Source organism: Aedes aegypti, chromosome 2 (genome assembly GCF_002204515.2).
Source record: "Aedes aegypti strain LVP_AGWG chromosome 2, AaegL5.0 Primary Assembly, whole genome shotgun sequence".
Taxonomy (NCBI): Eukaryota; Metazoa; Arthropoda; class Insecta; order Diptera; family Culicidae; genus Aedes; species Aedes aegypti.
In genome coordinates, this window is record NC_035108.1 from 205,610,737 (window position 1) to 205,637,182 (window position 26,446).

The 26,446-nt window shown below is 36.6% G+C and overlaps 1 protein-coding gene across 1 annotated transcript in view; it reads right to left on the reverse strand.

Moving 5' to 3' along the window:
- The window catches only part of LOC5570358 (tyrosine-protein kinase transmembrane receptor Ror2), a 37,807-nt gene extending 14,998 nt beyond the window's left edge, over window positions 1-22,809 (reverse strand). Inside the window, exon 1 of the mRNA XM_001653113.2 lies at window positions 22,165-22,809. Coding sequence (XP_001653163.2) covers window positions 22,165-22,470 — 306 coding nt within the window. The 5' untranslated portion in view covers window positions 22,471-22,809. The remainder of the gene's footprint in view (window positions 1-22,164) is intronic.
- Between the last annotated feature and the right edge of the window lie 3,637 nt (window positions 22,810-26,446).

The following is a 26,446-nucleotide window of genomic DNA, read 5'->3' on the forward strand; positions in this document are numbered from 1 at the left end:
ATTTTACAATAAATAATAAATTTACCGATGTATTAGCAAGTTATAATACAGTAAAAAAGCCAAATTCTTTAAAATATCTCAAATTGAATCGATCGTGTTAAGTAGATATTGTGTATTATTTTCACCACTGGACTGCCAAGTGCGGTCTCATGAGTGCGAAAGTGTAAATAAAAGTGCTGGGTTACATTGAATGCTGTTGGTGTCTTCAGAGCACTTATTCTTTGATTTACGAAGAATAAGTCCCCCGAGGACTTCTACCCGTTTTGATGCAATTGCGCACTTTTATTAGCGTTTCCGCACTTGTAAAAACTTCTGCGATAGTCCAGTTATGGAAGAAATGCGCAATATATAGTATAAGTAAATAGGGTAGAAGTTCCTATTATCGCTATAGTATCAATTATAGCAATGGTAGAGAGAAAAAGTGATTTATGTTATTGTTTCACTAGAATATAGCGAATAATATTCGCAGGAATGATGAAAATATTTGTTTCTGATGAAAATTAGGCCTAAATATGAACATAAGAGTGGTTCAAAAAATCGTTTTTGCTCCACACTGCTCATTTGATTCAAGATCAAATTCTGAGTGTCCTCCCAAAATTTGAGCTCATTTTGAAGAAAACTGAAGCTGCATAAGCCCTTCAAAGTTTATATGGGAATTACTATGGGAAAAGCAAGCAATTCATTCAATCAGCGTCTCAGTAATTAGTTATTGATTTATAGCCAGTCACTAATTCTTCAACAGTGCTCATTCAACTTATGAACAGGCAACATTGCTGCATCTGGCGCGAAAGATAGCATGCACAAATCATGGCTACTATGTAAACTGCATATATCCAATTGTGCCTGCAGAACAGCCCAATTATTATGATCAAAGTTATACAACTCATACAAAAATCAATAACTAATTACTCAGTAGTCCGATATAAAAACGGTCTTCGACAAAATTGTAGCTGATTACCGTATCTCACAGTATCAACGTAGCTCTAATTACTGAGAGCACATGGGCAAACACTATGACCGATTGAATGAATTGCTTGCTTTTCCCATAGTAATTCATATAAGGTACCGTGGGGCAAGTGGGTAATGGATTTCGCATAGTTGGGATTCCTCAAATTCTAGAGACCTTAAATTAAAACAAAAGGGGTCGTGTATATTTTTTAGCTTGACTCAAACCAAATATAAGCAGTATACTGAAATCGATTTTTATGTAAAATTTAAGAAAAAAGCACAGAAAAAGTTTTTGAAAAACGTCTCTTTATTTTCACTTACCCTACAGGTGGGGCAAGTGAAAAGTTTATCGTTTTGAACAAAAAATTCAAAAACTAACAGTCACATTCATGATTTCTATTACCTTTAACTTCTATTAAGGCGTCCCAATGAACAATAACATAAGTTACATGTGAACAAAGAAAATGTTATTCTTGTTACTTGAATTTTCTTCTGCTCAGTTATGTTTGTTGAAATGATTCGACAACATTATAACTGAAACATTTCCAATGTTAGTTCTTACATCATGGGACAGCAATTGCATTTCTGCTCTGTAGAATTTCCACCGCTCCACAGTGGCAGTCCTTCATACAAAGGTCGGACAAAACCTCAAATACGACTCAAATTGCTTGATAATGGTAATCTTTTAATTATCCTGGATATCTGATATCATCCCGTTGGAAATAACAGTCAAATTGAAAATTCGATTTTCTAGTGAAATTGGTCTAAATCAAGTTTTTTCATCCAATCGTATAATAAGGTTATTACTACAAATTTTTTAGTTGTAATGCAGAAATTTGTGCATAAACCTGAACTAGAGGTACAAAATTAACTTCTTTTTAGTAATTCTACTAAAGTTTCAAACGAATTATGACAAATTATATAGATTTGAATGATGAAATCGATAAATTATAATGAAAACTAAAATGGAATTTTCACCTCTAGGGGCAAAAAGGGGCAAGAAAAACTATTGCAAGTTTGATAGTAGGGATAATTTGCTGCTTCATAGTGAGTGACTTATTTTCCCGAAACACTTCACATAAAACGTACGAAGTTTTCAAAAATTAACAACATTTTGGAGAAAGATTGTTTAAAACTTTTTTTGCTACAAATAATAACTTGATATGTTAAAATTTATATAATTATAGTCACAACTAAGGCTTATGACTACGCTTCCAAATGGAAGCAATTGAGCTTAAATCGGTTATGATTTCGTTGAGATACAGCTGTTTGAAGTTTGCTAGGTGAATCATAGTTGATGAATTCCGAGCAGTCCAATTTACTGACTTTCCCACACTTACGATGCTGCCAAAAATCGAAAACAGAACAGATCAATCTCAAATTTTGAGAAATTGTCGCTCAATAGTATAGAAGTCTATAAAAAATATTGACGAGTGATTTTGAGAACATGAATTTTTGAGGTTTTGTCCGGCCATGCGCCACTGTGCGCTCGTTATTTGTTTTTAAGAAAATCGGATATGATGTCGGATAACTCTTCAAGAGAAATCAAACGGAATCGTTCAATAAAGTATTTAGAAACTTTTTTATGTCGATACACCTATACCCCATTTTTTATGTTTTAAACTTGCTTTACATAGACATTCCACAAGATTTCCGTGCGTTCTCTTAGATATGGACCTTTCAATCAACGTATTCCTTTTAATTGTCTGTCCGAAGTAAACATATTAATATCGTAATATTTGGCAACCTTATTTTTAGAGAAGTTTCATGATTTGGCCATGATAATAGCATTTAACGCTTTGAGTATAGTGTTTCTTGGATTATCAGCACGTTCTGATGTTCTATAATAATTGTGAACCTTTTATACTTATAGCTGCCTAAAGAGAAAACACAATTTCAATCTCTAATGAGAAACTTTTCACTTGCCCCACGTGATTAGAAAATTGACAGTATTTCAATTTAGTTATTTCTAGGTGTATGTCGAATTAATTCTAAAATTTTTTTTATTGCAGTTTAAAACTATCAGAGGGGACTACTTAAAAGTGGTACAGAAAATTATTTTCCGCAACTTTTTTCCACTGAAAATATTTAAATAAGATTGCACGCCGCCAATTTGTTACGGAGTGATAGTTGACAGGTTAACAATATTTCGCTCTATTATGCAATAAAGGCTGAAAAATCTCAGAAATCTCTTACCTATCGTAATATTCTCAATGGCCTCAAAGATTACGCATGAGTTTAAAACCGTAATTCACATATTCAGTAAAATATACCAATTATTTTCACTTACCCCATTTACCCACTTGCCCCGCAGTACCTTATAAACTTTGAATGGCTTGTGCAGTCTCAGTTTTCATCCGAATGAGCTCAAATTTTGGGAGGCACTCAGAATTTGATCTTGAATCGAATGAGCGGTGTGGAACAAAAACGTTTTTTTGAACCACTCTAATATATATCCATATAAATTAACACAAATAATTCGTAAAACTTTTAAATCATGGACCCATTTTTTTAATAGAAACACGGATTATTAAGCCCCTGGGTAGTCACATTCGACTGTATAACATTTAACTCTCGCATGATCTGGGATAACGCCCTAGAAGCCGCATTGGTGACCACATGTGTAGCTCGTTGTTTCTGAGCAAACGAATTATTAAGCATCCAAACCAACACTACTGGCAGGTATGGAATGATCCTTTCTTCAAAATATCGTTGTTAAATAACGTGAAACTCCAAATGCTTAGAAACAACGAGCTACACACATGGTTACCAATGGCTTTTAGGGCTAGATCATAAGTTATGCGAGAACTGTGGGAATATAAATAAATGATAAATTTTTGCATTTCATTCGAAAAAGTTCTAAATTAATCATGATTGTTCGAAATTTTGAATTTGAAGTTGTTTAAATTCCAGTTTACTTCTCGAAAATTGTATTTTCTGAAACTAAATATTTTCCAATAATTTTAAAAATTGTGCATGGTAAATAAGGCAGCGTCCATTTATTACGTAACGCGAAAATTGGAAATTTATGACCCCCCCCCTCCGTAACGCTTTTTGTATGAAAATTTTAAAATTTTTGTATGAGCCGTAACGCTTGAGTCTACCCCCCCCCCTCCCCCTAGAGCGTTACGTAATTTGTGGATGCCGCCTAAGTTTCTTGAATATATATAATTTAGAAACCTCTTCCCAGAAAAAAAATAGATTAAAAAGTAATCAAAAAGAGACCGAAAAGAGACAAAACAGTAATCAAAAAACGAAACAAGAACCAGAACTAAATAGTTTGATCAGACCAGACATTTCTCTGAAAATATTGTTAAAACTATTTTTTCCAATTTTTTTTGTGACATTACGACAACATACAAGCACATCTGGTATATGCCAGTAAAGTACAAACATTTTTAGGAGTTTTATCCATGGAAATTTAAATGGAATTTCAAAGAAAGCTAACAAATTGTTCAGAAAATTCGTGACGCATTCCTAAAGCAAATTTTCGTGCATCTTTTGTTACAGTTACTTATGTCATTTCTTAGGTCACCATTGAAGAAAGAGGATTTTCAGGAAGACTAACTCTTGAAGAACTTTTAGAAGATTTCCAAGATTTTTACTAAGATAGTAAAAAAAATCAAAATATCTCGCAGGATATTACAAAGGATCTCCTGGAACACAGGACGAAATTACTAGAAAATTGTGTAGGAACAATCATTCCTACAATCGAAGGATTTCATAGAAAAAAATCGTCGTGGTATTAAATTGTGCGGAACCCTTAAATGAACTTTTCAATATTCCATGGGGATTTTTTGAGGATTTCATTGAAAAATGTTTGGATAAACTCCAGTAATCCTTGGATGATATGCTGTAGAAATTCCTAGCAAAAAAATCTAAAGAAACTTAATAATGAAACACAGGTCAAATTGAGGGAATTATTTGAAATTTTCTTAATATATTCACTCGAGGAGCTTTTGGATTTATTCTTTGGAATAACCATAGATGAAATGGCGTTGAAATTCTTGTCGGGTTTTCTTGGGAGAAATTCTGTGGGAAACTCGGTTGAATAGCTAGTGAAAAATATCTGGAGGAAGTCCCAGGATAGTCTTTGTTCAAAGTACTCCCTGAGAAAATTACTAGAGGTTGTAACGTTGACATGTTCAAGGATTTCCTGAAGCAAATTATAGAGGAACTCCTGTAAGCATCCTATTTAAAAATGCTAAAGGAATTTCTTGAAGAATTCTCGATAAAATCTCTGGAGAAACCGCATGGATATTTCCAGAAGCTGTTCTCGAGAAATACTATCAAAAATAGAAACTTTTTAGAGACTTGCATAAAAATGGTATCTAAAAAGAATCCTGCTACCAGCCTCAGATATGTTAATACTTTACCGAATAAATTTAGACCATGTTTTGATAAGCTGATGAAATTTCATACTCGAATGAATCCTCACTGAACAGCTCATATAGTATTTTGAGCGCGGCGCAGCCGAATTTTTTTCGAATGAAGAGTTTTCTGGCTCTGAGTTATGACGCAAAAATACTTTGTCGTGAAAATATTCTCTCATGAATTATTGCCTTAACATAATTTCCATGATTGTGATCGAAATTCCCTGAGAATTCCAGGTTTTTTCCAGGTTGAATAAAATTCCCTGATAATTCCAGGTTTTCCAGGTTTTTCCAGGTAGTAGACACCCTGGTTAATAACTGTGGAAGTGCTCATAAGAACAAGCTGAGAAGCAGGCTCTGTCCCAGTGGGGACGTAATGCCAGAAAGAAGAAGAAGAAGAAGGTGTTCTGTGTTATTAGACAACACTATCATCCTAATTTGGTAAAACAAATTTAAAATTGTATTAACATTTTGTTAACAACATATTGCATTTCATTTGCCGTAGCAGTTCAGATATTTTACAGGTGAGTTGATTTCATCTGCTTATAAGAGAAAAAAACGACGCTTTGAATTTACTTAACCTAACTTAACCTAAACATATAACGCATTAAGCGTGGCAATAGAAGATTATAACGATTTTTGCCTGAAATTATTAATTATTTTAATTGACATTTGTTCCAACATTGGGTATTCTATGTAACTCAGTGGTACTACACCAGGGAGGAAGCTTCAGAATCATTTTCAAAATTTTATTTTGAATTTTTGAGTTTTCTTTCTGGTATTACAACAGCTAGTACATATTGGTACAGCATACAACATGGCTGGCCTGAAAATTTGTTTGAATATCAAAAGCTTGTTCTTAAGACAAAGTTTCGATTTTCTATTAATAAGGGGATAGAGACATTTTAGTAGCGGACATTGTAGTAGCGGGGCCCAGATAGCCGTAGCGGTAAACGCGCAGCTATTCAGCAAGACCAAGCTGAGGGTCGTGGGTTCGAATCCCACCGGTCGAGGATCTTTTCGGGTTGGAAATTTTCTCGACTTCCCAGGGCATAGAGTATCTTCGTACCTGCCACACGATATACGCATGCAAAAATGGTCATTGGCATAGTAAGCTCTCAGTTAATAACTGTGGAAGTGCTCATTAGAACACTAAGCTGAGAAGCAAGCTGTGTCCCAGTAGGGACGTAACGCCAGAAAGAAGAAGAAGACATTTTACATATTTATTACATTTGGCTTGAATGCCCTCAATGTGATTTTTGAAAGTTAAATTCTTATCTAGCATGAGCCCTAGATACTTAACTTCATCTGATTAATTTATTGGAAACCCTCTCATCGTGACAACATGTCTACTTGAAGGTTTCAAATAAAGAGCTTTTGGTTTATGTGGAAATATTATTAGTTGAGTTTTGGAAGCATTAGGAGAAATCTTCCCTTTTTGCAAGTATGAAGAAAAAATATCCAAACTTTTTTGCAATCGACTACAGATGACACGCAGGCTTCGTCCTTTGGCGGAGAAGCCTGTGTCATCCGCAAACAAGGATTTTTGACATCCCTCAGGTAACTCAGGTAAGTCAGATGTGAAAATATTGGTCCCAAAGTGCTGCCTTGGGGAACACCTAGGACATGACGTGACAGCCCAACTAAAACTGCCCCGTTGTGTTTCAATCAATAACCTTGACGATACAAAAACCAGTGCTACCAGTTTTCTTCTTAAGCAAATCTTATGAATAAATTCAAATATCAAGGCTCATAATTCAGCTGCCTCTTGCCCGCTTCATTCATTTAACGCAATAGAGGATGCAATCTTTTGTAAAAATCAGTTTTATGAATGAAGCCGGCGATATTTTTTTAAGAAAAAATGACAAAATTTCCATTATTTTCCTCTCAATAACGTATTTTTTTATTAATTTTAGTATTATAGGAGCGCATGAGGTACATTTACATCAAATATAAATAGATTTTAAACAAAAAGATTTCATGAAAAATTTCAAAAATTTTGGTGAAAACTCTGATTTAAGGACTGTTTATGTTATAAAGTGGACACTTTGTTTATGTTATATCTTTTTTCTTTATTGATAAATCGTAATCGGTTTTCTATGCATCGTTCAACTATTATTCTAAAATGCTATGAAAATATAAGATCTTAGAAAATGCTTTTGGTTTAAGAGCCAAATAGTTATTCCAAAAACTCCAACGAAAATCTGTTTGTCAAACTTTAATATTATTTTTCGCAAAACTAAAATCCTAATTTTTATGAACAAATTGTACGTTTGTATCCTTTACTAGTCTACTAAAGGTATAGCATTAAAAAATCAATTATATTCCACCATTCTTTGACATTATAGGTTACTTTAGTGATTTATCCATTTGCTGATACACCATCCTTTCGCTCCCAACCAAGGATGGAAATCTAGTGATCATGACAAAATAAACGATGTATCGCGGTTGTTCTTTATCGTGCGATCATAGCAACAACGATTAACTATTAGTCGTCAAGTCCTAACAACAAACTCCGCTCTGCGAAAAATGAATCGCTCGGCATGTGTGCTAACGATCAATTGTTCGCAAACCAAAATCATAACTTTTGGAGGATTTTTACGTTTTTATTCCGCGATCTGCCTTGTGGTATGTCATATAAGATTCAAATGCCTATCGGGTATGATCTGAGTGAAAAATTATGCCGTGAACGCGTTCTGATTCATGCTAATCGCGACTTGTAACAACATCCGACAAACGGTTTGTCCCGCGACAAACAGTGCATCGGATGCTCCATTTATCCTTACTATGCACGCATGATGAGCTGTTCGAATCATGCTTCTGCAAGAGCAACGGCCCTCTTAGACCATTCAAATACTATGTTGTTAGTCGCTAGAGGCGATTTTTTCCATCCTTGCTCCCAACAAAAGAGAAAAATTAAAAACCGTGTTCAAAACTAGCTCATATTACTAAAGAAACTATATTTGTATGAACGAGAGCTAAATCGTGAGTTTAAACCGCAGACCCAAATATAATTTTTACTCTTTATGGTCGTTTAACTAAAAAGTCTCATACTTTTAAAATCATCTATGCATATTTTTCGATCTACAGCAAATTGTAAACGTTTTTCGCCGAATATTTCAATTGGTAATATCAGGATAACTTATTTTGAAAATAATATGTGGAAAATAAAATCGATTTTATTACAGCAGTGTTGCCAATTTTGATGATTGCCAATATACTTTGAAAGGTCTTCTAAAAATAAAGTAATTGTTTTTCTATTGTACTTTAAATGTGACGTGTGGACTGAATAAGTAACTTTATGAAGGTGTAAGTTATTTTTCATATTAATACTATACTGCCGGGAATCCCAAGTCAGTCCCATCTGCATTTTCGTCAAAACTGAGCTGAGTTCAGTTTCCAACATATCTCCCAATGCTATTTCAGCTGCCCTAATGGGATAATAAGATTTGTTCGGAAAAAGTAAGAAAAAAAACAGCAAGTCAAATTGTCCCATAATGAAAAGTAACCGCATATCAGTCCCACTACAGATTTTCACACCGTGTAACACAAAAATGAACCGTGTTTTGATCATCTTTATATTTTTCTCAGAAAAATATCGTAGTGAAAAGCAAATTGTGAAAGTTTCATTAAGATTTGAAAATGTTCCAATCCTCTAGAATTTTTTGAATATTCGTATGGAAAACGAGTTTGGAAACTTCACACCCCATTTTCTCAATGCCTACTTTTTACAGATGGGACTGACTTGCGATTTAAGGCAGTATATTAGCACTTCCATCAGGACGTACTTTAAACCAAAAAATTTTGCTCATATCGGTCTCCTTCAAATTTTAAATATATTTTTCTAAAACTATCGGGGAAAAATGATTTTATTATATTTGTAAAATCGTTGCTCCAAAAATAATTAGATTTTTTCCATCAGGCTTCTGATTGATGATGCTTTCGAAGAACAAGCCTTTTTTGAAAACAAAAAATATAGATTGTCGAATTGCCCAGCCATTTTCTAACAATCATTGATTATGATAACCTCCAAAAATAGACAATGTCAGCATAATTTTTGGCGTTATGAAATTTGTGAATAAACCCTAAGCGGCCGATCGTGTTACGTCGAGTGTTGATTTGGTACAGGCCCGAAGCAACCATTGTTTCAACCAAGACGATTTCTTGTTCGGATGATGCGTTAGAGGGTAGCATGGCATTGAAATCGTCATCGATTTCCCAATTAAGGCGAGGAAGATTGTAATTGCCCACGACGACGATCGAGTCTGATGCTTATGAACGTTCAGATAGTTGTTTAATGGCTGAGGCGTGCATCGAATAACATTTCTTTACAAACTAAACTTGATATTGACAATTCCATTGTTGAAGCCAGGAGCATTGCAATTCCAATTTCCAATCCAAAATAAAGTTTGAATCCGTGACTATAGACAATCATCAAACTCTTGATCTGTCTTAAAAACGTGAGGAGAAGGCAATTTCAACACACTCGCGATCCTGCTATGAAAATTATATGGCAGGATTTGCAGAAAGAAATTAAAAAAACCTGACTCTAAGCCCTCTTGGAAATTATCTAAAATCTTGAAAAAACCTCAGAAGCCAATACCTGCATTGAAAGAGGAAAACAAATCATTATAATGATAATTATAATTATATATATTATAATCGTATTCGATTTCCGGTTTTGCAACTTCGTGGAACTCAATACTGCAATCTCCTCCATCGATTGGACTGCGCTCTTTCACGGTAAGACGACTGACGACATGGTATGTACATTTTATTACACTGTGCACGGAATTCTTCACGAATATGTCCCACGTAGACGACGTAGGTGTCAGCCTTATAAACATCCTTGGTGGACATCTGAGTTGCAACACCTTCGCAACGTCCTTCGTAAATCGCGTAGGCGTTTTTTTCGTGCGCGAACAGCCGAAAATCTTGACAATCTCAGCTCTATCGAAAATCAGTACGGTGAATACCAATCCGCTGCATTTCAATCCTATGTTTCACGAATGGAGATGATGGCGAAACAAGATCCATCTTCTTTCTGGAATTTCATCCGTAGCCGGAAACGTCAAAATTGGATGCCAGCCGAAATGACTTACGAAAACCGTACCGCTGATTCTCCTGGGATAGTAGCCGATATGTTCGCAGATTTTTTCGAAAGAGTGCATCGCACAAGTTCCCCATCATTTACCCCTGCCAACCTCAGACACTGTCCAGTACCTATATGACGTAAACCTCCCGCTAATAGATATTACTTCGGACGACGTATCATCAGCGCTAAAAGGACTCGATGTTTGCAAGGGTCCAGGGACTGATAATCTACCACCTGTGTTCCTGAAAGAATGTTCGAAATCTTTACAAATGCCGCAATTTTTAACAGCTCGCTTCGCAGCAGTACTTTTCCAAAGCTATGGAAAACCGCATCAATCAGCCCGATTTTTAAATCTAGTTCCAATCAAACAGTCGAATACTACCGCGGCGTTTCCATTTTATGTTGCGTAGCGAAAGTGTTTGAAGGATTAGTTCATAAGGCTATGTATGCTGCTGCCAAACCGATAATTTCCGAGTTTCAACACGGTTTTGTTAAAAACCGATCAACTACTTCGAATTTGTTGTCCTTCACGAATGACGTCTCAACTGCGTTGGAGAGCAAACAACAAGTGGGTGCTATTTGCTATTGGACCTTGCTGTTGCGAAGATGCATCATATTGGATTTCCTCGATAGATTACAGATTGGTTGCATTCCTATTTGACGGATCGCAGCGCATTTGTCAATTTCAGCGGCACACGATCTCGTGATTTCCCCATGACATCCGGCGTCCCACAAGGCAGCGTCCTGGGACCGCTAGTATTTGTTCTGTTCGTGAACGATCTCTGCTTTCGCTTGAAATCAGGCAAAGTGCTCTTCGCCGACGATCTGAAGATATATCGAACAATCTCGTCTCTTCCCGAATGCTGCGCACTACAAGCCGATATAGACGAGCTTCAGCAGTGGTGTATCGAAAACGGCATGGAATTGAACACCAAAAAGTGCAATTGCATTACTTTCACCCGAAAACAGTCACGAATTGAATTCGAATACTATGTTGGATCAGAAATTTTGAAGCGCGTCGAATCCATTCGCGATCTCGGTGTCACCGTTGACAGCAAATTACAGTTCAACGAACACATAAGCATCGCCACAGCTAAAGGGTTTGCTGTCCTTGGATTTATTCGGCGTTGTACCAAACACTTCAAAGATATCTACGCTATTAAATCGTTATATTGCTCGCTAGTCTGAAGCATTTTGGAATACGCCGTCTGCGTGTGGTCACCGTATCATACGACGCAGATTATCCGGATGGAAAGAGTTCAACGCTGCTTCATTCGATAAGCTCTTCGCCAGCTGCCCTGGACACATCCAACCGATCTCCCGGATTACATAAGCCGCTGCAACCTCGTCGCTCTGGAAACACTTTCGGCTAGAAGAGCTAATTTGCAGAGACTTGTTATTAGGTAATGTTGATTGTCCATCGTTGCTACTTAATGTGTCCCTGTATGCTCCATCTCGTCAATTGCGTGAACGTGATCTGAAGGAGTAAGCTACCGTCTGATTATATACTTGTTTTCAATTATGAATCGTGGTTTTTTTTCCATTTGATTTGAAACAAGTAGAATGGGTACGAAAAGGGGAGGAGTTCAAATTACCTGCCACGATATCGGCAAAGGATTTTCGGTGGGTAGATACATTCGAAGTTGAAAGATTCGAACGGATACCCAACGGAATAAAATTAGTTTGTGAATGAGCATGATTATGATCTTCCTGATGGGCATGATTCTTGATCAAGCGATCGTTAACTGAAAAATGAGCATTGTTCGATACTCTACCAGGCAAATTCCGGAAAGAACCGTTATCGTAACGGCTATTATTTTTCATCTGGCAAGAGCCTCGACAACCCACCTACGCGAAGGGCAAGCCCAAAAATTGGACTTATGATTGCCCCCCGCAATTCAGGCATATAAACTTGGTGGTATCTTCCTTCTTTGGACAGACGTGCTTGGCGTGAGAAGAACCTCCGCAAATCATGCATTTAGCATCCGGTTTGTACCATGACCCCACTTTTGGCACCGACGGCACTGCGTGGGGTTCTGGTAATTTCCTCCAGGTTTCTGGAAATGTTCCCATGTCACACGGACATCGAACATAAGTTTTGCTTTTTCTATAGCTTTAATATTATTTAGTTCTTTTTTGTTAAAGTGAACTAAATAATATTCTTGAGAAAGCCCTTTCCGAACAATGCCAGATTGGGTTCTCTTTTTCATAATGATTACTTGGACTGGGGAAAATCCATTCCATTTTTGATCTCTTCAGGTGACTTATAGACACTTGAGAGACCTTTCAAGACGACTTTGAATAAACGTTCAGTTTTGTCGTCATAAGTAAAAAAATGTGCTTCTTCTCTTCAAGATGTCTGAAAAGAAGTCCGCGATCTTTAAGAGTTTCCAGCAAAACGCGACAGTCTCCTTTCTTTGCGATTTGGAAGGAAACCTTGATTCCCTTAATGGAGTTCAAGATCTCCTGCCTAAATTCCCCAAATTCGGAATAACTGACCAAGATAGGCGGCACATTCCTCACTTGAATTAAAGAGCCTGGGCTTGAGGCTGCTTCGATTTGATGTTCGGAAAATTTGTCTAGAGCATCGAACTGATTGCTCATTTCAATACAATTATCAACATTATTCATTTCACCCTTGGAAGAAAGTTCGCGTTCCGGGTAAACGTCCTTTCTTCCATTCTTGCCACGTTTAGTGACAGTTTTAAATCCCACTTTTTTGGAAGGAAGTTGTGAATTCAGAGATTCACCCTTCCTTTTGTTTGTAGTTGCAATCATGTTTAGTGAAAAAACCAAAGAAGACGTGACCTCCTAAGAGGATTTTTCCCAAGACGGTGTCCAAGAAGGATTACCACCGCTAGCTTTCGCCAACGGGTCCAACGAAAAATCGAAGGCACGGGTAGAAAAAAAATTGTACTGAAAAGTACTGTTTTTGTAGCACTGAAAAGTACCGTTTTATTGCTTTAGGTATTTTTTAAGAAAACTTCCAAGAGCAGAGAGAATTTGTGTACGCACAGCATGAAGGTCATCACTGATGCGCACTGATCTAAAAGACCTAATTTTCTCTACGCGCCCAGCGCGATGCATGCTACGCAACACTTTTTTCCATGCTACACGTTGCAGCTGCGACGATAAAAACTAACTCGTGCACTCTAACCGGAAAACGCATAGCTTTGTATCGTACGCGCAATCCTGTATGTATGGTATAAAGCTGTTTGTACCGGTAATGTCAGTGTGTTAGTAGCAAAAGCGTCAACTCTGGTCGGTGCACAGTTTCGATCAGTGCGAGCGCGCGGATGGGGAGACAAGAGAGAAATCGGTCCACGAGAGATATCAATTTTTAGGGGCCCAGATATCCGTAGCGGGAAACGCGCAGCTATTCAGCATGACCATTCCTGACGTTGTTCTGCACTTCTGGGCCGATTTTGAAAAAAATCCTTAGTCAGAATTCTGAGTTACGCCCTTTTGAAGTTTATATGATAGAAATCACACGAAATATGCCACTTTAACTTGTTTAAACAAAGAGATTATAATAAAATTTTGTAGTTACAATTTTTTATATGGTTTTAGATATTAAAAAATACATTTTTATAAAATTTTAATCGACCGACATTTGAAAAGGGCCAATACTATGTTTAGTTAGGGATGCACTACGGGCCAGAAATCAAAATTTCGCGACAAAAGTCCAAAAACCTTTTTTCAATGAAATGAATTATTGAGATGAATTTCTCATTAATGACAACATGGGTGATTGTATACCAACTATATTATTTGATTAATTACATTATTTCATTGCACTTTATGGGGCTCAATATTGTCTAAACTGTAAAACTTGAATTTCACCCTATCCTAAGAAAATTTGGTTTGAGGGGAAAAATGGCTAGAAAAATTATTGTGAGCACATGTTTGGAAAGCAAATGAAGTGCATTTTACATGTCTGGTATAAAAATAAAGTAAATTTTAAATTTTACCATTGATTTTACAATGTACCAGTAATATTCACTATATTTTTACTATTTCACCTTAAAGTTAAGGTATTCCACCGTATTCGGCTTGCAACCAGTATGAGGTGGAAGCCTAGACTCCACTCTTTCATGTGCTACCAAAAATTTTTGCATATATTTGCGGATGGCCGAGATACATCGGTTTAAGTACATGCGATAATTTAGTCGATTTTTAACCCCATATTTTAAACTTCGATGCTGTTCATACAATCACAAATTAAATAAGTTTGATTGGTATAAAATAACTAAAGCAATAATACTCCACTACTTTTGAGCAAGTTTCCGTTCATAAGCTAGGTGACATCCAAATCAAATCTGGGTTGAGTCGGTTGAAAAATTACAAAAAATATATAATTTTGTTAATTTTCTCTGAGGCCATGAATTGTACGATATGATAAGACCAAAACAGAGAAATCTGTTTAAGGTTCGCGATATAGGGACTAATGCGTAGTTTCTAGACAACATCCATGTAAAAATAACAGCTAGAAGATTTATTTAAAAAAAAAAAACAGATTTTTGAAGAAATATGAAACGGCTGAGATTGGTATGTGTCTATGCTTTTTCTGTTCAAATCGAAGTGGCTTCAATTTAATATTTAATATAAACATTTAGTAGAAATTTTCTAAAAAATATCAAATTCTGTTGATTATTTTTTAACCAGGATTAAATTATTGGTATAATGTTTTACAAAATTTAATTAAAAAATAGGTATAAACATCGAAAATTTGCCCGTTTCTAAGTTTGATGGTTCACATAGAGTGAATTGATTTTCCCTTATAGATTATAAAATAATTGGGCAACCTCCTGTACTATCTTCCTAAACTACGTTGAAATATCAAAAAAAAATACAGTATAAACGATTGAAAGAAAATAAAAATAAAAAAGACAGCACCAAATGGTCAGGTCAATGGCCATCAACGAAGAACGTCAAAAAATCGTTTGAATCCTTTTAAATTCCTGCCAGAAATTTAAGCGTAATGTTGTCGGGAGAATGTTAATAGTTTAATCAGATGAACTATTCATTTGTACATAAAACAATCATCTTATTCCGGCAAAAAGAAATGAAGATTTTTAATTCTACTTGATTTATTTCAATTTAAAATCAATTTAATACGATATCTGGACAACAATTCACGTTTCTTATATAAGAACTTGCTCCACGTAATCTTATAATGGATTTCATAAGCTTGGGTTAACCAGATGTTCTGATGTTTTAACATATCAAGTTAGGCCTCCATTACAGCTAAAATATTTCTGACAATAATGTTTCGAAAGTGATTTTGATTGAAACGCTTCAAACAATTTGAAGTGTCACATTTTAAAACAGCATATCATATACGAATATGTGGTTCATATTATCTTGTTCCATTTTGGACCATATCTATATAACTTTCTGATGATTGTATGGCTTTTCCATAGGTAATGCATAGTAACAATATTGCGTTATAAAATTTTAATAGTGTATTAAATGCAAATGTACGATTAAAGACTATAAATACATCAAATAAACAGTTGCCAATGCATTCCAAACAACTATGATAACTATGATCACATTTTGCATGCAATTTTTAACTTTTATGAGAAACTTAACAGTGTATCTTCAAAATACTTTGAAAAGTTTGAAACATATCTTTGAAAATGTACTATATATTTTTTTAAAATGATATATGAGCGAATTTGAATTAATAATGCCTTAATTAACATACCGTCATCCCTCCATGAGTCGATATTGAAGGGACCATCGACTCATGGAAATATCGAGTCATGGAACAGCAATGCTATGGAAAGTTGTTTGAAGGGACCATCATAGTAACCATGAAATTTGGTTTTTAGTATAGTTTCACGAGTCGATATCGAGTAATGGAACATCGACTCATGGAGGTTTAACTGTATTTTCCCAAATACTCTCAATCCTTATGAATATTCTCAATTCAATTCAAAATGCATCTAAGTCATCCCAAACATGACATTTTCATGCTTCTTCAAGTTTGTATTACTTTTAGGTTCATTTTTGTTCATTTTAAAGGTGTTTGGAATTTTGTCGCGAAATTTTGTTTTCTGGCCCATAGTGGGATGGTACACAACTTATGTCACGCTAAATTTCGACTTTTTCGACCACCTCACCCCCCCCCCCTTATCACGTTTTTTGTAAGGCTTGTCACGCTTGGCTTGACCCCCCCTTGAAGCGTGACGTAATTTGTTCATGACCCCTTATTACTAATAAGCCAATACACGAAAAATCATATCTACCAAATTAACGCCTGTTAGTGATTTTAGGAAATTGTCCAAAGCATTCAAATTTGTATGAAAAATTCTTGGACAGGATATGCAGATACGCCCTTTTGAAATGTATGGAAAGAATATGGAATATGGGATATGGTGGATTCTGCTCCATCTGTAATCAACGGTTAGTTAGGTACATACATAATCATTACACTTTTGCGGTTGTTCTTATTTCATTCAATTTAGCAAGTTGCATAGATGGAATGATTCAAATTGTATTCAAATGTAACGCAGAATTTTCCAATTTGAGACCCCCTTTCCTCCCCCACGTTACAGCTTTTGTATGGAAAATGTATGAACCGTAACACTACCGAACCTCCTCGTTACGTAACATTTGAACGATTCCAAATTTACACATGTTGTCTTTACTGACATTGAAAAAGGACCAAAGTATAATTGATATACACACATATTTCAATATAGCTGAACAACGACTGTATCAAAGTTGACCGGAACACTCGAACATCACTTATCTTTATCTATATTATATATTCATACATACATACTTCTATCACAGACAAACAGACGTCACACTCTCATCGCTGTCCATCGACCAACTTTTTAACGATCGATTCGAATATCTTGTAGGTGGTCAATCGACCACCCGCAGCGCTCGCGTCGTTTTTGTTCATGTTTGACGTTTACACACTACCGCCATTTTGGCCCGTCGGCCAAACAATCCGATTTTAGCATTGGGAGTACATGTAATCGTGACTATGATTTTGATCGAAATTTGTTCTAAGTGTTACGTCTGTTTGTCTGTGGCGTTACGTCTGTTTCTCTGTGCTTCTATTCTAATCTGTTCTATTCTATTCAATTATACTCTACTTAAATTTATTCTACTCTGATCAACCTTTCTTCTCCTTCTTCTCTCTGGCGTTACGTCCCAACTGGGACAAAGCCTGCTTCTCAGATTAGTGTTCTTATGAGCACTTCCACAGTTATTAACTGAGAGTTGTCTTTGCCGATTGACCATTTTTGCAAGTGTATATGTGGGAGGTACGAAGATACTCTTATGCCCTGGGAATCGAGAAAATTTCCTTTGCGGAAAGATCCTCGACCAGCGGGATTCGAACCCACGACCCTCAGCATAGTCATGCTGAATAGCTGCGCGTTTACAGCTACGGTTATCTGATCAACCCTACTTGTTCTTATACATATTTTTACAAATAGACACTGTAAAAATTAACAAACTGCGCGCTCCCAGCTCTGTAAAAAAATGCTATGCACAGATTCTGACTCCTAATGCGTGCTTCTCATATGATCCATAAAAATGAAGATTTGAATTATTATTTCACAGTAAGTCCAAATAAGGGTTTCAACTTATGTATGATAGTTTTTATGTATTTTAAGGAACTTAAGCTTTTTGTATTAAATGCTTTTCATTTAAGCTGGATCGTCGTTTTAAAGGTAATTTGAACAAGTTTGTCGAGAGCTGGGAAGAGCAGAGTCTGACGAAATCTTCGAAATATCATATCACCATGTTTAATGTAAAAAACTTCTGCAATGCAACTGGTCGAGGACTAGGCTGACATAATGAGCTGGCGTCGGAGTCTGTGCATAACGCTGTTTCACAGACCTATCTGCGTTATAAAGTTGAACAAACATCGAAAGTGTATCGTTCAATTCTTTTGCTCGCAGTTGTTGAATACAACATTGGCATTTGTAAAAATATGTATAAGAACAAGTAGGGTGGATCAGAATAGAATAAATTTAAGTAGAGTAAAATTGAATAGTTTAGAACAGATTAGAATAGAAAAGAATTAAATAGAATTGAATAGCATATAGAATTATGTAGATACAGATATGTTATGTTCGAATGTTGCGATCAACTTTGATGTTCAGCTATATTGATGTGTATATATTTCAATTATACTTTGGCCCTTTTATAATGTCAATCTAGACAATATGTGTACGTGTAAATTTTGTGCAACTTGCTAAATTGAATGAAATAAGAACAACCACAGAGGTGTAATGATTATGTATGCACCTAACCGTTGATTATAGATGAAACGGAATTCACCATGCAATATTCTTTCCATACACTTCAAAAGGGCGTATCTGCATATCCTGTTCAAGAATTATTCATTCATATTTGAATGCTTTGGACAATTTCCTAAAATCACTATCAGGCGTTAGATTGTTAAATATAATTGTTCGTGTATTTGTTGATAAGTAATAACTTAACATAGCATTGGCCCTTTCCAAATGTCGGTCTAGAATTTTTTTTATGAAAATGTTTTTCAATATCTAAAACCAGATAAAAAATCAAAACTACATTTTTTCGTATAATATCTTAGTTTAAACAAGTAAAAATGGCATATTTTAAGTGATTTCTATCATATAAACTTCAAAAGGGCGTAACTCAAAATTCTGACTAAGGATTTTTTTCAAAATCGGCCCAGAGGTGCAGAACAATGTTAGGAATCAACTGCTGACTGCCGTTTGAATGGTATATTTTATTTGATAATAACGGTAATTGGAGCACCGTGTCATCGTAAAAATACCTATCGAGGTCTGTGTTCAGAATTTTTATAGAGGACAATGGGCGACCTCTGGCGATTTTTCTTTGTGAAAGTAAGTTTTCTCATAGTAAATCCCATGCAAACTTTGAACGGCTGGCGCTAAAATATAGTTTCTCCGATCGAGCTGAAATTTTGCACAGTTGTTATGGGACCTAAATGCAATCCAAAAAGTGGACTGGAGCAAGAATCTAAATTTTGTCCCACACTAATATACACATGCAAAAATGGTCAATCGGCAAAGAAAGCTCTCAGCTAATAACTGTAGAAGTGCTCATAAGAACACTAATATGCGAAGCAGGCTTTGTCCCAGTTGAGACGTAACGCCAGAAAGAAGAAGATATCAATGTTTCTTGCTCACTTTTGGCCTTCGCGCTTTTAGCATCACCACGCTTGTGGTGTGAAGTGCAGGGGTGATTTTTCAGGTGGCTGACGGTATGAAGTTTTTATTTTCAAGTTGGCACTTATTACTGTCTGTTGTTTTTATATTGTTTTTTTGGTTAACAACGCTGCTTTTAATATACAACATTAGTGTGGTGGTACTTACGATGGTCAATCAGATGACAACCAGAAAATTAACTCAAGAGCGGTCATGCCTTCCGTCATCGCCAGCATCTTCACGATGAATACGATCTTGTATCAATTGTATGCACCCAAAAATATCGTAACAGGGGGTGAACAGAAAAAGTGGGGCGAATAGAAACAAAGCGAACTACAGTTAGGAATGCTACTATCATGTAATGATAATCTTAAGAAAACTCACTGAAATATTTTTGTTTCATTACTTCAATAGGAAAAGAGGATCTACATACTATTTTCAAATTAAAAATCTCAACATTTTTTGATATCTTCAAAAACTCGATTTTTTTTTTATTTCTATCATGATCAAAAACTGAAATATTATTGTTGAGATTTTTTTATCAAGTAAACACATTTATATTTTTCTTCGAGATGCACTTAAAAAAGTGTTTATTTTTGCAATAAAATGAAAAAAAAGTACTGATATTTACTGAACAGTGTTTCTATTCGCCCCATTTTACGGTATGTGGACTATGATCACAGCCCTGTACTTTAATTTTGCTAGAATCCAGTGCTGCTTGAATCGTCACTGAGGACCCGCATAATTGTAATTGTGTTCCTATTCAAATTTTCAATTTGCCAATAATGATCGTTAAAATGGAAAAGTGTTTGTTGAATTGATAAATTGGATAAATTGATGAAACTAAACAACCCAATTAGCATCTAAAATCTTAAATGATTTGAATCACCATAAAGACTAGAAGAAAATTAACAAAGGTTACTAAATGCAGGTTATGCATTTTTATCAACCCAAAAAAATGGTTTCAATCCAAGGTATACCTAATATAATACAAAAATAGAATGACACTAAATTATAAGTGCACAGGTTGAGGTCTGGCCTAACGCCTCTGATTCCATCGTGTAATGCCTGAAGGAAGCAATTCTTAGCAATTTCTGAACGTAATCGGGACTGATTTTTTTTATAGAATACATTGAAAAATTAAAAAATCAGCGTAATTGAAACTACGGAATAAACCTTTGTGGAAGAACTTCATTAGGATAAGTGGTAAATCTTATAGAAGTAACAACTGGAAAAATCGGTGAAAGAATCAGTGGAAAACATTTTGAGGAAATCCTGGGATAATCACCGTCATTTATTTTTTTCAGAGTGATCTATGTGAAAATTACTGGAGGGAATAATGTTGCAGTGCTCTACGATTTTCTTGACAAAATTTGTGAAGGAATTCATTTGAGTATCCCTTGAAAAATTGCTGCTGGTAGCATCCCTCGAGAAGTTCATAAAGGTATTCCAGAAAGAATCACTAGAATACTTAAAGCATTCCTCGAAATTTCCTCCAGAACTTGTGGAATAGCCGAAAAATATTTTTGTAAACAAATTTAGAATGTTTCAACCAAGTTTTATAGGCTCACGAACGACACCGAATTGCAAATGGGAACTGTATTTACCTTACCCAACTTTCTAATCATAAGTTAGGATTAGAGTTCCTTAAGGAATTAAGATAAGGATGCAATTATCTAAACATGTTTTATGTTGAATAGATAAAAAGCGGCGCAGCCGAAAATATTTATGATTGAAAAGATTTTCGATCACAAAAAGGACATATTCTACCTTGTATTAGTGATTCAAAATAATTTCCCTGATTATGGCCAAAATTCCCTGAGAATTCCCGGTTTTTCCAGGTTGAATAAAATTCCCTGATAATTTCAGGTTTTTCCAGGTAGTAGACACGCTGTTCACAATTCAATTATTTTCGACATTTTTTGGATCCTACATTACTGTATGGGTATTTTTATTTCGTAGTGGAAGTTTTTCTCTACATTTTGGCATGTTCTTTGACTTGGTTACGCTGTGCAATTATTTAATTGGGACAAAAAACTAAAATCATTTCCTTAAGGGGTCCAACATACGATCGTTACGCTATTCCTTCAGAAATGCCACGAAGGATTGCTTCATTAGCAATTCTTACAGTTAGTTTCCTATATATATTCTCAATCGTTCTTCACACGAATTCAAGGTTTCTGATGATTTTGTGTTTTTGACTGTCCTACTCAGGTCTTTGTGTGCGTAGTACATGCCCTACCTGCCTTACCCACTTCCCAAATATTGTAATTGTAATTTCATTGATCACGGTATCCTATCAGTGTACACTCTTTATTAGGACAAGGAAAATCCAATATATTTTCAGCATACGTTCTGGAAACTGCTCGTTAAAATGTGGGTTTCAAACTTTATAACTTTTCATTTGTTTATCATCATAGCTTATTAGTTTATAAAAGGTTTCAGGAAAAAATAGGTCAATTCGATTTGTGTATTAAAAGATATATTGGTCCTGCCTTAAGATGATCCATCTTGCAAACTTTACACTAATTAATACTTTCATATGACCGTGTCCACTTACCTCCGCAGCCGGTCTGCAATAGTCCGGAAGGTCCGTAATCAGATCCCGGAACAGTGCAGTAGTGATCTGCTCATTCAGCCAGCCTCCGGAACCGTCCCTGTTGTACCAAACTTGCCGTCCCTTGACAAACGTTTTACACACCTTCCCGTTGTACGGAGCGCAATAACCTTCCTCATCGTCCGAGGGATCGTCGAATTCTCCTCCCACCGTGGACAATCCATCCGACGAAGCAGATTCTACTACGGATTGCATCCAAACCACACAAGCCAACAAGAACAACGCAAACCATTTTTTTGCCGCAATCATGTTTGCTTTCGTTCCACTCTATCCGGAAAAACTTTCTTTGTATTATGGATCCGTTCTTTTGGCTTTCCCTGTTTCTTCACTTTAGACAAAACACTGTCTCGCTGATTTAGAATTCAACTTTCCGAACCGAAACAAACACAATAACCACCAAAACATAGCGCATTTACAGCTTGCAACTATCGATAGTAATTTCGTGCATTTTTGGGCGGATTTTCCCAACTATTTCACTGAAAAACTGCAAAATTTGTGGCCCACTTTGGAATTTTCTGCGCGGACTGTGCGTCCATTGACGTTTTGTGTATCTTTTCGTTTTCTTTTGACTGACAGTCAAGCAATCTTGACGAGAGAGATGCACAAAAATGCATCGCGTGTGAGTGACTATGTGAGGTATGCTCTCAAACTTTGATCCTCAGATCCGTGAGATCCCGAAGGTACACTGATAAAATACACAAACAAGAGAGCAATACAATGAGCCATTTTACGAAGCAGGTCAAATGACAGGAGACATGGGACTTTTCAATCATCGTCGTTAGTTTTCGCGATGATGATGGCTGATGACTGTGCGCATTTCTAGCGTAGCTTTTCATACAGGCAAAAACATAAATGGAGAAAAAATATTAAAATATTTCTGATCACAAACATGCCTTTTTATGTGAAATATAGGTGAAAAAGAGATAGCTTATACAATATCTAGGTGTAATGTTGCAGTAACGAACATTTTTAGATATCTTTTTTACCATTTTCTCCATGTCCTCGTTTAGTAAGATGAGGCGTTGTTAAAAATTACGCTGGATTTAGTCCCAGGTCTCCTGTCAATTGATACCGCTTCAGCGATCAGCTGTTCCGAAACGTCTCGTAAAAATTTTAATGGCTTATAGGCGGTATGAATAAAATTTACACTGATAAAAAATACATACACTGAGAACAGCGTTGCAGTTGAAAATACTATGTTAGAGGGTTAAATTAAATACACAACGCCACTTGATTTGTGCAGACTAAATTTGCATTTATTTCAAATACTTTGTGTATTCAATTTTACCATGGAACCATTTCGACAGTAAAAAAAACTATATCATGGTTAAAAACTTGCAGCAAGCCAGAATCGAACCGACGATCTTGCGATTGTCAAGCGCGAACGCTTACCGCTCGGCTATCGATGCGGTTGGATCTAGAGAGTAGAAGCATTAACCTAAGAATGCTAATGTCGCTGCTGTTCGTGTGACCAACATCTAGTTTGCTGCGATGTGACAGCGTGAGCACCGGTCCTCAAAGTGTCAAAGACCAAAACAAAACATTCTCTATTGCGTGGGATCGATCAATTAATGAAAAATAGCAATTAAAGGTAATAATTAGATAAATCAGTTTTGTGACAACAGCGCCTGTTACGGGGAATATTGCCGTCGCTTTGAATACCCCTCGATCCAACATAAACGCGGCGCGCTAGATTCGTCAGCTGTCATTACATCTGCGAATGACACTTGAAAGCGTGGTTTAGATTTGATATTTCGCAGACATAGCAGGAGAGTGCTCAAAGAATTATTTGGAATTTAGTTTGATTGAGCGTATAATTTCGTATTGAACTATTGTAAGTAGTATATTTAAAAATATAAAGTATCTGAACTTAACTCCGAATTTGATACAGATTTAATGAACCGGAGTACAGGAGAGTATGATTCAGCAAATATTAAAACCTGGTGATAACCTATAAAAGTATGTACTTACTCTTCTGTGAAATTTGTAAAGTTAACAGGTTGAATTTCAGGGCAAAACCAAGTTGTGTGAACTCAAATTAGAATATTTGTTGGCCAAAAAAGGTACTGCGGACGAAATATGTAAGTTTCCTCTAAAAAATGTAAACCCAAACCCTCAAAATCTAATAAAATGAATTTAGCTTTTAGCGCATTTATCACCAAACTATCCGGTGTAGCCGCTCAAAAGATCCCGAATACCCTAAACCAACAAAATCTAAAAGATATTTCACTATGCCAAGGAGTACTCGCAGTGCACCAGGAGGTATATCACACTGCATGGCATGTACCGGGCCGGAAACGATGAGGATGGTGTCTTGCTGTCAATGCAAAACATGGTGGCATTTCGAATGCGTGAATGTGGACGAAAGCATCGCTGCACCTGACCGTCCGTTCATTTGTCCTAATTGCCAGAAGCCTTCGCCGACAATCCCGTCTTTGAAACCGACATCCGAGGTGAGCGGCAGGAAAGCCATCAGTTTATCTGGAGTTTCGTCCACCTCTAGCGTAAGATCTAAGAGGGCTCGCCTACAGCTGGAAAAACTCGAGGCACAAAAAGCTCTGATGGAAAAACGTTTGGAGCATGCACGTCGAGAACAGATGATTAGGCATGAGCAGGAGAAACAGATGCAGGAAGCTGAGATCGAGCAGGCACGCTTGCGGATGGAGCAAACCATCATTGAAGAAACCTTTCGAGTCAGGGAAGAGGAACTCTTGAATGAGGAAAGTGACGGACAGAGCGTTTCATCTGAGCAAAGTAGTATCAGCAGGGTGAGACAGTGGCAGAAGGAGCAACCCTACTCTGCTCGGAGTTCAACGATGATGGAAACTGCGCCGGACGCCAACGGAATGGTCCATACACAAGTGGCTCTAACCATTGGTGAAGAAGGTAACATTATAGAAGGCGAGCTAGAAGGTAGGTTACAATCCGTAAAACAGACTGTAGTATCCGGAACCACCATCTCACCTAACTTTTGGCCGATTCCGCCATCAGCCGAACTTATGTGTTGGGTGCAAAACAACACATCCGTTCGCCACAAAATCCTTCACTAAAACTGAGGTCTCGATCACGAGACACGCATGCAAAGTCTTTCGCGCGGTTTTTTTGAGCTTTTTTTCAGCTGTCAATTCTCACACGCTTAAATAAAACATACACGATCATACTCTAATAACGCATGCACGCTAAGATCAAACATGCACGCTCATATAAAAACAATCAATATTATGTACTCCAACTCTAGCTACCACATCCGCCTTCTTCTCTACTCTATAAACCTACTACAATATCGAAAAAATATCCATCATCATCCATCATCATCATCATCATCATCATCATCATCATCATCATCATCATCATCATCATCATCATCATCATCATCATCATCATCATCATCATCATCATCATCATCATCATCATCATCATCATCATCATCATCATCATCAGGGCTGGCATCTCCTCAGTGAAAACAGAAAAACACAAAGAGCGCGCACTTTGTGTTGATCATGAATTTGAGTGCAGTGCGACAGCTACACTTTCTCACTGGTTCTTCCCTCTTTGACGCCTCTTTGTGTTTCTGCTCTCGCTGCAATGCATCCTTCGACACAAAGTGTTGATGGAAAATGGTCAACACACACTCTTTGTGTGGCTCATTGAGTACCTACCGAATGCTTCTATAGGAGCTTCTATTGGAACATATGGGAGTATTGTTGGAACGGGACCGACGAGTAGGTAAAGGAAATCGATGTCTGATGTCATTTTGGAATCCAAGATGGCGACTTCCGGTTTGCAAAAATCCCTTCAAACCCATGCAATATGGGTATTTTTGGAACGGGGCCGACGAGTAAATGCCGGAAATCGATGTCCGGTGTCGTTTTGGAATCAATGATGGCGACTTCCGGTTTGTGAAAATCACTTCAAACCCATGCAATATGGGTATTTTTGGAACGGGACCGACGAGTAGATGCCGGAAATCGATGTCCGGTGTCGTTTTGGAATCAAAGATGGCGACTTCCGGTTTGTGAAAATCCCTTCAAACCCATGCAATATGGGTATTTTTGGAACGGGGCCGACGAGTAGATGACGGAAATCGATGTCCGTTGTCGTTTTGGAATCCAAGATGGCGACTTCCGGTGTGTGAAAATCACTTTAAACCCATGCAATATGGGTATTTTTGGAACGGGACCGACGAGTAGATGACGGAAATCGATGTCTGGCACCAATTTGGAAT